The sequence below is a fragment of the Enhydra lutris genome, unplaced genomic scaffold (genome assembly GCF_002288905.1).
Source record: "Enhydra lutris kenyoni isolate GAN:26980312 unplaced genomic scaffold, ASM228890v2 scaffoldscaffold34, whole genome shotgun sequence".
Lineage (NCBI taxonomy): Eukaryota > Metazoa > Chordata > Mammalia > Carnivora > Mustelidae > Enhydra > Enhydra lutris.
The window spans coordinates 19,593,659-19,607,788 of record NW_019154118.1 but is presented as its reverse complement, the minus strand read 5'-3'; the positions used below and the strand labels follow the sequence as shown (position 1 = coordinate 19,607,788).

At 52.1% G+C, this 14,130-nt stretch overlaps 1 protein-coding gene across 1 annotated transcript in view; it reads left to right on the top strand.

Moving 5' to 3' along the window:
* The window catches only part of LOC111153896 (zinc finger and BTB domain containing 16), a 178,911-nt gene that overhangs the window by 83,547 nt on the left and 81,234 nt on the right, over window positions 1-14,130 (top strand). The window contains exon 3 of the mRNA XM_022513198.1: window positions 10,077-10,174. Coding sequence (XP_022368906.1) covers window positions 10,077-10,174 — 98 coding nt within the window. The remainder of the gene's footprint in view (window positions 1-10,076; window positions 10,175-14,130) is intronic.

Here is a 14,130-nt window from a genome sequence, read left to right as displayed (position 1 = left end):
AAGCAAATGTTCACAGTAGCCACCTGGCAGAAGGCATGTCTGTTGACTGATGAGTGGATACATAAAAGGCGGTATATCCATACAATGGAATATTATGTTGCAATAAAAAGGAAGTAGGGACTCCTGTTTCCATATGGATGAATCCTGAAAACATTAGGCAGAATGAAAGAAGCCAATCATTAAAGGCCACACAGACTGTAGGATTCCATTTATAGGAAATGTTCAGGAGAGGCAGATAATAGATTAGGGGTCACCAGAGACTAGGGGGTGAGGGGAGTGGGGAATGACTGCTAGTAGGTGCGGGGTTTCTCTGTGAGGTGATGACAGTTTTCTGGAGATAGGTCATGGGGGCGGTCGTACAGCTCTCTGAATATACTAGAAACCACCGGATGGTATATTTAAGGGTGACTTTTGTGGTATGTGGACATCTCAATGAAGGTGTTGCTTGAAAACGAATGTGACGAATGCCTGTCCTGTCCCAGGCCCAGTGCCAGACCCCGAGGATGCAGGGGGCCTGCAGGCTACGACAGGTGAAGAACACTGGTAGAAAACCCAGGGCATGCCTGTAAGTTGGGTTAAGCGCTATAAAGGAAACCAGTCAGGTGCGGTAATGCCGAGTACTACTGATGTGTTGTTAGCCGCTGAGATGAATAGCCGGTCCAGTGCATTCTTACTTTTCTAGAACCCGGCACACACAGTCCCTGCTTCACAGGAGAGTGGAAAGAGCGCCTAGCAGGCATGAGGGCGGTGTGCCTCCCCTGAGGTCTTCTCTGTAGGAGGTTGTAAAGCTGCTTCAAGACTCAGCCTGTCTGTGGACTCTGGGTATGGTCTTAGTGTCTCTGTCCTGCGGGTGGCCTTCTCCTGCTTGTTCCTGGGCGGCTCTGGGAGGACGTTATGGGCCAGATGGATAGTGTCTCTGCAGGTGGGTACGTGTGGCTATGGATCCCAAGATGAGTGCTCTGGAGACTTCCACCCGCTTCCGTGGGAGGGTGCCTCTCTTGGCCTCAGTTTCCTCATTCACAGAACGGGGGGGAGGGCGCGGGGAGGGGCAGCACTCTCTTCCCCAGCCACAGGGTAACTGAGGTAGGTAATCCTCAGCAAACCCTTTCAAAGTCAGATGCGATCTGTAAATACATTATTATTCTAAAACCTCAATTGACTAGATTTCTTTTTTACATTTTTCTAGAAGAAAGAAGAATTGGCAAAGAGGTGGCTATCTTTGTGTTTTTATCTTTTCCTTCATGATAGTCACAGTGACTTGCACCATGGGATTTGGTGTCCGTATGGGTTCCTCTGCCCAGTCTCTCATTTTGGGCTCATAACTGAGGTCGGGGATGATGGCTCTCACGGCTCGGAATCCTCATAGAGAAGTGATTTAATTTTCAGTGTACTAAAGCAGAAAGAATGAGGCAACACCCATGAAGGAGGTTTTCGGAGGGCTTTAATTTGAAAAGAACTTTCTTAGGCCCTTGATAACCTCGGGTATTTCCTAGAGCCTCTGAGGATCTGTGGCTAGGCAGTGGGATGGGAAGGTGGCATTTCAGCTTCATGGCTGAAGCGAGAAGCTCATGTAAAAATGAGCCCAGATTACCAGGCGACAGGACTGCCTCCTCATGCCCAGGCAACATGGGAAGATAAAGGAGGAATCTGGAGCTTTTTGAAAACAGTTTTCCCAGAAACTGGCTATTTGTGCTCGTTGAAATGAAATCCTCTTATGGGTGTGAGAGAGAAAAAGCAAAAACCGTGCTCATCCATAACCGTAGTTCAGTTCCCTTATAGGGCCTTTTAGGATCTGGAGAGAATATTTTGGATTTATTTTTGTTTTCCTTGGGCTGACGTCAGGAAGCACGCATCATGGTGCCCCATTTTGGGTTTGGAAAAAGTGTTAAGAAGCTATAAATCTTAAGGCATTTTACTATTTTTCCTCTTCCCTTTTCAAAAAGCACAACTTTTCTGGTTTCTTTAAAAAAAAAAAAAAAAAAAAAAAAAAAAGGAAAGAAAGAAACCTACAAAAGTGTGTATTGATTCTTTTCCCTCAGATCTTAACGGCCCGGGCTGTAATACCTTGCTTACACCTGCCAGGTTTTTTGTGCAGTTTTGCAACATCTCCTTAATCCAGTGAGCATAAATAGAACATTTCAATCATATTTGGCTACCAGGAACTTTGCAGATAAGCGCACTAAGACCTTGTTGAATGAGACTGTATGAGATTGTGTGTGATAAGATCATCCTATAGCCTGGCACACAAATGAAAAACTTTTGTTCTTGGTGAAATTTGTTGATAGAGATATTTCAAATAAATGACTTACGAGAGCTCAGTATTTTAAAACAAAGGCCCTGTTACATAATAGCCTGAAGCCCGGGTCTCCTGGTGCTCAGCAGCCATGAAGACCCTTCTCAGAGCAGTTGCTGTGGGGAGATTAGCGTGCCCCTTTGTCATTTCTGACACGGTATTTTAACACTCACCTGGGCAGCCTTATCAGGAGGCACTGTACTTGTGGTCATAGCCGTGGGGAGTGCCATTGTCCCCGTATTTTCAAGGCTGGGGACAGCTCCTTCCACTGGGTCAGCTCCAGGTTGGCTTTGCTTCCAGGCCAACGCAGGGTGCACAGTCTTCTTCTAACAGCCCCGTGGAGGCCTTCTCTTTTGGACAATAGGGACCACTGTTCTTGGACTGATAGATGTTTGTGTGTGTATGTGTGTGGGGTAGAAGTGTTGTGTGTGTGTGTGTGTGTGTGTGTGTGTGTGTGTGTTTTGTAACCTCCACATTTTTCTTTTTGAATTCCCTCCCGTGTTTGTTCATTCATTCAACAAAAATGCAACTGAGCCCCTCCTGGGTTCTGGGCTCTGCTCGGTCATGGAGCCTGGATGGATCCTTCAGGAAGGAGCTTACAATCTGGTGAGCATAGATACCCCTGTCAGCCCCACAGCCTTGCAGGGTCGTAAACCTGATTGGAAAGGACCTGAGAAATCATCTGCTCAACCCTTGTCTTGCTGAGGAGGGTGGAAGGCAGTCACCAGAGGGTGAGCGGTTTGATCAAGGTCACTGGATGGTTACCAGCAAAGCTGGAGAGAACCCTGGGTGTCCTGCCCCCAGAACGGCATCTCAGCCCGTGTGTTACACCTTGATTCTCCATTCTTTTTTTTTTTTTTTTTAAATTTGACAGAGATCACAAGTAGGCAGAGAGGGAGACAGAGAGAGAGCGGGGGGAAGCAGGCTCCCTGCTGAGCAGAGAGCCTGATGCAGGGCTTGATCCCAGGACCCCGAGACCATGACCCGAGCCGAAGGCAGAGGCTTCAACCCACTGAGCCACCCAAGCACCCCTTGAGTCTCCATTCTTGAGGAAACATGCCTTCCCTTGGAAAGGCTCCAAAGCAACTGAACGGCCACAGTCCTCCAGAGCTCTGCGGGCCTGGCTTCTCAGGAGAGGGGCACGTGCTGGGTGTCCTGTCTCCCCCATCGTGCAGCATGGAAGGCGTTAACTAGCACTCTGTTAGTTCTTGGTTTTGTTTTTTAATCTGTTGTTTGAAATCCTTGCCTTTTATTGGTATATTTACTTTATGGCATGCATAAAGAGCTATATTAAAAAATAAATTGTGTTGTAAAAGCATTCGGTAATGTTTATTAATATTGACTAGTCAGGGAGCAATGAACTCTATTGCTACAAGGATAATTTGTGGTAATACCAGCTAAGCATTCACAGCTTGTCCAATGACTGTCTAATCTCAACATTAAAAGGAAAAAAAAGAGTGGGTAAAAGGATAATTTCCCTTATGCCTTGAGAAAATGAAAGTGACCCACTCCCTAGTCAAGATTAGAACTGTTCTTTCTTTTCCGCCCCGAGGGTTCCTGGCTTCTCTTCACCAACGCCGGGCAGTCCCAGGCCTGGATTTCAGTGGTCAGGTAGTCCTCTGTCTTGGGGTGGTTGGCGACTGCTTCATGAGCGATAGCTTCTCATGTGACTGCTCTGGTTGTCTGCACTGTGCTGAGGGTTTGGAGCCAGAAATAGAGACCTCTTGCCGGTCCTCAAGGAGCTTCTAGCTTGGAAGAACTTACAAATGGCTTGGTCTTAAATCATGGCCTTGATACTCCAAGATAGTACATAAGGAGAATGATGTCAGGTGTGACTAAGGACCCACTCGGACTGGAATCTGTCCCTGCTGGTGGCATTTAAGAGGCATTCCTCAGGACAAGAAAATGTCACCCTTAGTGCGTAGGGAACATTCCCTGAGTATCCCAGATGTCCTGGTTCAGGGTGGCGGTCTCTCATAGAACAGGCTTTGTTCAGAGTATCCCTTCCTTATAGAAAGGCACGTGTAGAAAGTACAGAAGATTAGACTGAGTCTTGAAACCTCCCCGGAAGTTGCATTTGGGCATAAATCCCTGAGAGCCTGATAACTTTTTATTCATCCCTTCTTAAAATTGGAACCCAGAATGCAGTGGCTAATTTGGCCTTCCTCTTGCCATTTGAATAAATGGTAAATGGACATGGAAGGTGTATTTTGAACTTAAAGAGTCTTGGAGAAAAGAGTAAGTCCACTGCTGAAATATGTAAGCCCTTTCCTTTCTTGGTCCTGTCTCTTCTTGGAGAGGTGAGCAAGGCCAGGGTGAGGTTCTCTGACCACGGGGCTTAGGAATCATTTGTTGTTTTCGAGACTGAACAGGTTGGTAGAGCTCTGTGAAGGGACGTGTCTCCAACCATGACCACGAGGGGGACACATGGCAGCATGCCAGGTCCTGCTCAAGAGAGGAAGGAGCAGGAGGAGGTGAGATGGTGGCTGGGTTCCCATGGTTAGAAGAGGATCTTGGAGAATATCGAGTCCATGGTGGTAGCAGACTTTTGAGAGAAGAGGGTCATTCAGACCTTGGTTCACATCTGACCCTCAAAATGTCCTGTTTCATCCTTGCCTGTCCTGAGTACCCCTTAGAAGCCCTGGGTAGGTCAAGTTGATGGTCGTGGGATGAGAAAGCAGAAGCTCCCAGGGTTAGGGTCGCTTCTGCACGTGGGACGGCTGAGACCAAAGAGAGGGCAAGTCGCAGGGACTGTGAGGGCCTCATTGGCCAGAGCCGAGTGTCGGTTCTGGGCATGGGATCGGTTAAGCTGAGGACAAGGAAAACTTAACCTTATAAAAACCCTTATAGGATGGACTCCCCTCTTTATTTTTCAAAGATGGGTAGTTCCCTCCTGCCCACTTGTCCCATCGACAGACCCTAGTTCTCAGTGCTGATCTGCTCAGCAAAACTTGTAGGTCAGGCACTTGCAGATCCCCAGAAGGAAAGGGAGGGAGGGAGGGAGAGAGAGAGAGTGTAGCCCTGGGGTTTTGGGAACTGAATTCCCTCTCTAAGCCTTCCTTGCCCACTGGTCTGCTTTGATTGCTCTTGTTTCTGGGAAAAAGAACTTGGGAAGAAATGGAACATTGGCGATCTGGGGCCTGGAACCGACTCTCCCAGCGTTCTCCCCTTGGCCCTCTTCAGGATGGAGAGGGGCTGGGCTTTTCCTGAAGAGAGTAGCTACAGGAGTCATTCTTAAGGAGTCCTGTTGTGGCTGGCCATGTCTGGAGGTTGAGGGTGAAGAGGACGGAGTATGTCTTGGGTCTCTCCTGGCCTCCACTCCTTCTGCTGTTGTGTGCGAGTTGGGCTGGGGAGATGATGGCCCATCTTGAGAATGAGGTGTTGGGTTGAACCTCAGTTGCTGTGTGGCTGCGAAAGAGGCATTGGCCTTCCTCATGAGGATTTCAGGACCCACAGGGCAAGAGTCCAGCCCTGGGTTGGAGGTGCCCATGAAGCTCTTGGGCTTGAAATACCGTTAAAGATGAGAGGAAGGACACCATGTTAGCTGGAGGAATTTCTTAAGCAGCCCCAAGCAATCCCTTCTAAATCGAGGTCCTATGAGGAAAAGGAGAAATGAGCATGACTTCTGCCATGATACAGTTTCTAGTCCAGAGCAGACAGAATCTATGAACTGTCAGACTTCCAGCACACGGAGACGGCTTAGAGTATCTTGCTAGCTCGGTTTGACTAGCGAGGGTTGTGTGGTTGAGAACCAGTGAGAAGGAATGAGTCTTTCTATCAAGTTCCTTGTAAAAGGTTCAGATTTGCTTTGTTCTAATTTCTCATAATGATTCAGTTCCCTTGAGAAAATAGCTAGAAACCTGCTAAAGGTTAATTTTTTCTATGTCTTTTTGGACTTAATTGAAAATCTGTGACATTCATTGTGGATTTAGCCGGTGGGCCAATGGGGGAGCCTGTGCTGGGATAGCAGCACTTCCTGGGGGTGGAGGGGGGTGGGTGTGTGGTGGCCAAGAACCTGAGCCCCTTCCCCAGGAGTGCATGGTGACGATCTGATGGCTCCTCCAGGAAGTCTAGAATGGGGGTTCTTGGGCCATGATGGAACTGGGTTACTTTCAAGATGCTGTTGAACAATGGTGCTGCTTCTCAGAGAAGGGAGTGTGAAAACCAAGGGCATATGCAGAAAGGTGCAAAGATGTCCCTAGCTGCCCTCCTTTCCTGTGCTGCTGTGGGGGCTGGTGACCTCAGATGGCCATGAGCAGTTAGACCTCTCAAAATGACAAGACCAGACTGGGAAATTATGCATGTGGGGCCAGGAAGACGGAGGTGGACAGAATTTCCATTTTAATCAAAATCTGTGGCGTAACGTCGTGGGAGCGGCAGGGAAGGGCTGTGGCCTATAGAACAGAGAGACCATGAGTTCGTACAAATGTGCGCTTCTGCTTGGAAGCCATCTGGGATTCAGTGCCCTCCCTGGTCCTTCTGCCGACTGAGCCATAGAGAGTCTGCTGGCAGCCAAGTCTCTTGAACACACTCAGATTCTTCTCCGCCATCTTCTTTTCCTGTGAGTTGGAAGCGTCCATCTTTCCATATCCATCCCTTGGTGTTCTGAATGGGAACAGAGGACAGGTGCAAAGCAGTGCTGGGCTCTACTCGACTCCTAGACTTGTGAAGTGCTCCCTTTTCCCCTCCTGAACTTTGTGTGCCTTGCCCTCCTCTCTCTGCCAATGGGGTAGGACCTTTGTTCTCGTACTGTGTATGGATCACGGGGATGCCGTGCTCCCCTCTGCAACCTGTGTGGAGCAATGAGTTAGTGGGTCAAGTACAAGGCAGTGTCCTTACCCCAACAATCAGACAAGATAGGACATCTGTGTCTCTGAAGCCTGGAAAACGTGTGGCAGCTGAGTGGTTCCAGAGAAAGGCTACTGATGGGTTCCAGAAGTGTCTTTGACTGAAAGATAGACCACAAGTGAATAAAGGAGGAAACTCAGGTCATCTGGCTTTGAAGGCCTTAGAACGAGGAGGTTTCTGCGATTGGGTATTTATTTTTGCTTGGGCTCTCCTAGCCTGACTGCCTCGGCATCACAGAACATCACACAGTGGAACATGGCTCATAAAATCATCATGCCCCATAGGTGAATTCCTTGGAATCTAGGGAAAGGGATGAAATTTAAGTTCCATAAGGGACCAGAACCTTAGAAATCATCCACATCACTTTATATGTGAAAAAACACAGGAAGGTTGTTACAGCATAATTTGTCCAAGGTCATAAGACAAGTTAATGGCAAGTCGGGCTGAGGATCTGGGTCTTCTGGCTGCTCGACTGGCATTCTTCCCTGTACCCTATTTACCCCTGTAGTAAGGGGCAAGGTGTATCACCTTTCACACCACACCGATCCAGTGGGCCAGGAAAGCCACTGTTACCATTTGCCAGGCAAATCTCTCTGGAAATGCCTTCCAGAGAGAAGGCAGTGGGACTATCCAGAAAGTGTTCATCGGGGTCTGGATCGAGAGATTTGATCTGGAACCATCAGGGAGAAGAGATGGAGAGTCCAAGGGTGTGGTTGGGGATACTTATCCTGGTGGGGGCTGCTGATACTGGAAGGCTGGTCCCTCCAGCGTCCTTTGGGGGAAACAGATCTGAATAGGTATTAGTCCTCCTGTCAGCTGCCCCCTGAGACAGGGGCTCGCCTGGAAGCTGAAAAATCACTGGGGAAGAAAAGATGAACTTGAATGAGGTAGAAACCCATCCATGGCCATCCACCATGCCCGACCATGATCGTGTACAAGAGGTTGCCCTGCCGAAACATTTGGGAGGTGAGCCTTTGCTGTTCCACAGAGCAGACATCTGCCATGCCTGGGTAAGTGACAGGAAGGCAGTCTGCTTGTGTGGACATGCACAAGTACAAACGCAGTTACCTGGGTGCATGTCTCAAAGCATGGATTACCCAGAATGGTCTTAGGACATGTCCCTGTGTCCAGCATTGTGAAATCTATTTGGAGTTAAGGGTGTTCAGTTAAAATGTTCTGTACTGTTAGTATTTCTCAACTGGGTTGGATCAGCCGTGGCCAGGAGTGAGATAATATGGGGGTGGGGTGCACTGCAGTGTCGGGGATGCAGGCGTGTGTGTCTCTTTGTGTGTGTGTGTGTGTGTGTGTGTGTGTGATTGAGAAATTACTTGTTGCCTTTGGCAAGGAGGTAAAGGGAAAGCGAGCAAACAAAACAGCGTGATTGAGAAAGAGTTCTGTGAAAGGGACGGGGCATGTGGACACGGCATGCAGCCCTCAGGCCACGGTGGCCCACGGACTGTGGCACTTGAGAGGCTCACCTGGGGGCTCACGTGGTTCTGACTTACCACTGGGTTCCCATTCTGGGATTTGTAAGGTGGTGGCCATGGGGGACTTGGTGTCTTCATGGTGACCTGGGCTCCGAGGCTCAGATCTGGGTGCTGTTGGCCTGCATAGAGAGTACCTCTTCTCCACACCCCGGCTTTTGTCATTGTCCCTACCAGCCATCCTGCAGCCTTCTGCTGTGGTCTCGACCTATCACCGTCTGATTGCCAGAGGTTGTTGCTCTAAGAGAGCCTCATGGGCTCTCCTCCCTGTCCTGCCTCCATCAGCTCCTGCCTCTGGCTGCCGTGGCCTGCCCCGTTCCTCAGGGCAAGGCACAGAGACGGGGGTGGAGGTGGATCCTGGATCCGGCAGTGGCAAGTAAGGGCCTGAGAACAGGAGTGTGGGTGGGAGGAAAGTCAGCGTTCCGGGCCAGATGGCCCACACAGCAGCCAGCGGCTCCGAGCCTCGGCGTCCTGCCGCGCACAGGCCTTCTCCCCAGCGCCCAGCTCTCCACTAGCCTGCCCGCTTCCCTGACCCGACCCGGCTCCACCGCTGGGTGGGAAAGGGCCGGGTCGGAGTTGGGATAAGGGTACCGCCATGGGCTGGGCTTGTGGCCACTAGTGAGCAGGACCGCTTTCTTCCTGGCGTGATCTGATGGGTCAAACCCAATTCACAGAATTGCAGTGTCGTAAACTGACATAAGGTGTGTGACGGTACTCGGAAAGCCCCACGTGACATTTGTAGAATGATGTTCCTGCTTTTCTTGCACCCTCTCTGCCGGGGTTCAGCCTCTAGCCAAAAGGACAGGGAAGACTGAGGCTGGGCCTCCGGGGAGGGGCGTGCATGTTGGAGACTCCCCGCAGCTCTCAGAACATCTGGAGGTGTCCAGAACGTCGGCAAATCCTTTCTATAGTGGTTCAAAACCTACTATGTGCCAGTCCCTGCCACGGGAGCCGGGGATATGAGACAGAAGGGGGACTGGCGCGGGCCTCCTGATTCTGGCAGTGTCGCTGGGGAGCTGGACATGTGAGCGGCTGCAGCACCGTGAGGCCTGATGGGACCGGGGGAAGCCGAGGCCTGGTGGCCTCCACGGATGGTCAGTGCCAGGTCACCGGTGACCCTCCCGTGCTGCCTCCTTCTCAGCCTGGAACCAGAGCTGGCTTTCCTCCCTTGGTCTCGGTGCCCATGGACAGCGTCGCAGGGAGAGTCCTGTTCTTCAGGTCTCGGACGGGCCCAGGAGTAGACTCTTGGCAGCCTCCGAGGAAGAGGGGCACGCGAGGCTGGCTGCGCGTGTAGGGACATCCCCATCAGTGCCCGTCAGCAGCAGCCGTGCCTGGCTCCCCCTCCCTCTTGCTCACCTGCCGGAGGGGCGGCTGCCGAGCCCCCAGGTGTGGGTGGGCTTGCCTCCCAGCCGGCCGGAGCAGCCCCAACCTCTCTTCTCCTTTCCCTACAGGAAGCTGCACAGTGGTGTGAAGACGTACGGGTGTGAGCTCTGCGGAAAGCGGTTCCTGGATAGTTTGCGCCTGAGAATGCACTTACTGGCTCATTCAGGTAGGCGATGCTGCCCTGACCGGACCATTCGGGCGCAGGCAACTGCGTCTGGCCCGCCTTCGCCCCCACTCAGAGCACGGATGTCCCTGTTGCCAGCCAGGACCGTCGTCACTGCACCCTGTGGATGGTCCCCCAAGGTTCACGGAGCAGAGGGCCCATCCTGATGGCGTGACCATCTGCACTGACCCCTCCTCGTGTCCTCGTGGGTTTCCCAGGACTTTGTGGGCATCCGAGGTGCGGTGGACCTTCCAAAGCAGATGATGGTTTGGTCAGCACGACAGTGGTGGTGCCGAGTTCTCACGGGCTCCTGAGTCTGACTCTTGGGGTCACGTTATATGGGAGCCTTTGACTGAATAGACAGAAAAATTGGAACACAGACCTAGTTATGGCATGCTGTCTTTGGCGAGTTAGTTTTATCCATTTCTGGGGGGGGGTCGGCTGTGTGGCTGCGGGGAGATTCACCTGTATTTGGGCAAAGTCGTTCTGCCCCGTGAGGCAGGGGAAGTGGACACACCTGACATCCAGCTGCCCGCGTGATCTTGGTGGAGGGAAGGCTGTACACCAGGTCTCATGGTGCTGCTCTGAGGCCGGGGATCGCCTGGGGTCAGCTGTAGAGGCCTCCAGACTTCCCTACGGGGCCAGCACTGTCTTCCTTCTGACTCCCTTGCCTTTCTCCCTTGGAGTCACATTCTGGGGGAGAGGTGAGGGTCATCTCCTTATGGTCACATGTGGACCTCTGCTGTCCTGGTTCCACGTGGCCTCCCACGCCTCACCTTCCAGCATCTGTGGAACATGCATGGGCTTTGGGGCTAGGCCAGTGTTCAGACCTCGTCTGTAGTATATGCCATGTGACCTCGGGTGGATCTGTCCCCCAAAGTCCGTTTTCTGCCTTGGTGAGGTACAGGTCTCGCCTAGCTAGCTTGTATCCATTTTCTAAAGAATCCGGTGACAGAATGTGTGTCACAGGCATCTGCATATATGCCCTGGCATACAGGTGGTAGTCAGTAAATGCTGACTGCCGCTGCTTCACCTTCCTTTTCCTCAGTTCCCAAAAGTCTGACCCTGAGGCCTGTTCCCATCCCTTTACTCCAGAAGCTTCTACCTGGCTGGCGGTTTGCTGTCTGTCCTCGCGTTGCCCAGACAATCGTGTAGATGCTGTTTGGTGTTTTGTGTGCTTCAGGCTGCCACGGTCTTGCTGCAAAGCCTATGTGGCTCTGCACGGCGTGGGCTGCTCTCTCCCTGGCATTCGTGGTGCCTCCTAAAGTCCCCTAACCCCTACTTGCTTTCCATCCTTCTCCCTCCAGATCCGGGCACTGTGCCCCGTGAGGTGGCGGCTGGTCTCAGCACGTGCAGTCTGTCCCCACATCTTTGTGTTCCGCTCCTCCTCCCTGAAAGGTCACCCACTCCCACACCTTGTTCCCCCGCACCTTCCTCTTCCTGCCCACCTCCCCCACGTTGGTCTGCAGTCCTGAGTCCAGACCTCCTGTGTCCAGCATCTGCCTGGTACTCAGGGACTCCCTTTGTTCCATTTTTATAGAACGCACCTTGTATCTTTTTGTTTCCCTTCAGTTTTGTAGGTCGTTTGGGGTTCGGTGTGGGGTTTCAGAGCCGCCTGCCAGCCGGCTTGGCCGGCCCCCAAGCGCAGAGAGCGGGTCTTGGTTTATGTGCTCCCTGCTGCAGGCCCCTGTGTGGTCTGTGTGTGGTGCTGGACACTTCCATGCGGGTAGTGCACTTTTCAGCCTGTGGTTAAAGCTCCCTTGCCCACTCAGGAACTTGGCCCTGGGAGCACCCTTTCTCCTTCCTCGTTCCTTGAATCCAATGCTCTAGCCAGACTCGGCTACTTGTTGCTTTGCGCTCTGTGTAGACGGACACAGCTTTTGCTTTCCCAGCTCTGTGGCTTTGTTCTCCTCATTCCCTCTGCTTGGAATAACCCTTCCTAGTCTTGCCAGATCGTCTGAGGTCCCTTATGCAATGCCCTCCTCCACCCTCAGCCCGGAGCCGTCATGTCTTCTTCTGGGTGTCCGTATGTCTTTATCTGAAGCTCTGTGAGCACAGTCTTTCCTCCTTGTGTTCTGGTTATTTATGGACTTGCCTTATCTCCCCTGCTTGGAGTCAGGGATAGAAATTGGGAAACCTACCTCCTTCACCATGTGCTCTTGGGCGAGAAATGAAAGCTTTTTTGTATCCTCATCTGTAAGATGGGAGCTCTTAACTCAGAGACGTTGTGAGGCTCACATTGGACCCTTAGCCCTGGGCCTGATGCCCAATCAGCTCTCCGGAAATAGAATTTCCCTCTCCCTAGCTCCTCTGATAGACTGTAAGCAAGTGGGGACAGGGTCTGTCCACGTTATGAGCGGCACATTGCCTGGCCCGTTGCTGGAGTTGCTAGGTAACTGGTCAGATGAATGAGAGCAGTTGGGGGAGCATGTCGGGGAGCTCTAGTCTCCTGCTGGGTCCCTCCTGCAATACGAATGGTGTGAACTGTCTCCCAGAGGTTCCCTGGGGGGCAGCCAGGAGCCCCTCTCCCCCCACTGCCAGTATTGGTTGAGTGTGAGTGAGCCAGTCCCGGCCATGCTGGTGATGCCAGTGGAAGGGGCAGAGGGGAGGCACTGCTTACCCACCTGCAGGGGGGCCCAGAGCCCCCAATTCAGGCAAGATGAGTGGCTTTGCACCACTCCTCTACAGCCAGTGGCCACCTGAGGACCTGCACTCCCATCCCGGCTGAGATACCACTGCGTGGTCCTATGGTCTCAGCCCAATGCCCCCAGCAGCTTTGAGAGCTGGGTCCTGTCTCCCCAAGCTCTCCTCTCCGTACCTCTCTTACTCGGCACTGACATCTGATCGTGCCGGGTGACTTGGCTCTCTGCAGTGCATTTGCCAACACCCTTGATAAAGAGATTTGGTGACGGGGGAGGTGTGAGGGTCATAATCATGCTTGAATTCGCCTTTGCAGATGGCTCGCAGCCTTCTGAGACTCTGATACTTCTATTCTCTGTGGCTGCTTTCTGCCGTCCCGCATACCTCTCACTCTGTGCTGGGATGTCTTGAAAAGAAAATAGCAACAAGGGCTTAGAGAGGCTAGACCGCTTCCTGAGCTGTTGGCACCCCCTGAGAAGCTGGGACGGCCTCCCCGGGGGAGGGGGATCGGGGGTCGGTGTTGGAGGGCTGGGCTGGGCGTGCCAGGCCTTCTCTCGGGGGCCAGTGGCAGAAGCAGGGTTCTGCACATTCTGACTCCTCTGCCAGTTGCACGATAACAGAACCCTGGGATGTTTTAGAGGCGACCTCGGTTAGATGACAGGAGATTTTCTTGCTGCTGGGTTTTGAAGGCTCCCTCCTAGGAGCCTCCAGCAAGAGGGGCTCCTGAGGGTGTGCAGTGCTGACGACCCACTTTGCAGACACTCTCGCCAAGGGTTGGAGCGGCCCTATAGGGCCTAAAACAGCAGGCCGTTTAGCCCCAGAACCGTGGAGACATTTTTTTTTTTTTTTTTTTTTTTTTAAAAGGGGCAGGCCCTGGAGGCGTGAGCCTGGGATCTGAGTGCGGGTCACTGTGCTCCTGGCTTCCCCTAAATGTTGTTGCTGCCCTGGGCAGGTACATTCCTGCTGTTTTCTTCTGCTAGGCTGAGCTGAACGGTGCTCCTCTCGCACTTCCTTGCTCGCGAGCTGGCTGCCCCCAACCCCCTCTTGGCTAGCATGGCCTGTGTTTGTTATTGTAGCTCTGGCTTGGGGCCAGGCCTGGCGGGGAGCCAGCCTTGTGGGTACAGTGTGTACAGTGAGTGCTGAGCCAAGTTTGCCATCATACACGATTAATTTTTTTTTTTTTCTTTTTCTAATCTGGTAGGGGTGGGGTGAAGGAGGAGGCAAGACGAGAGCTTCTCGCTGCTTGAGAACAGACCACACTGACTTTGCGGAGATGTTATTTAGGAAAGGATGAAATGCGCTTGCTCGTTCTTCCTTCT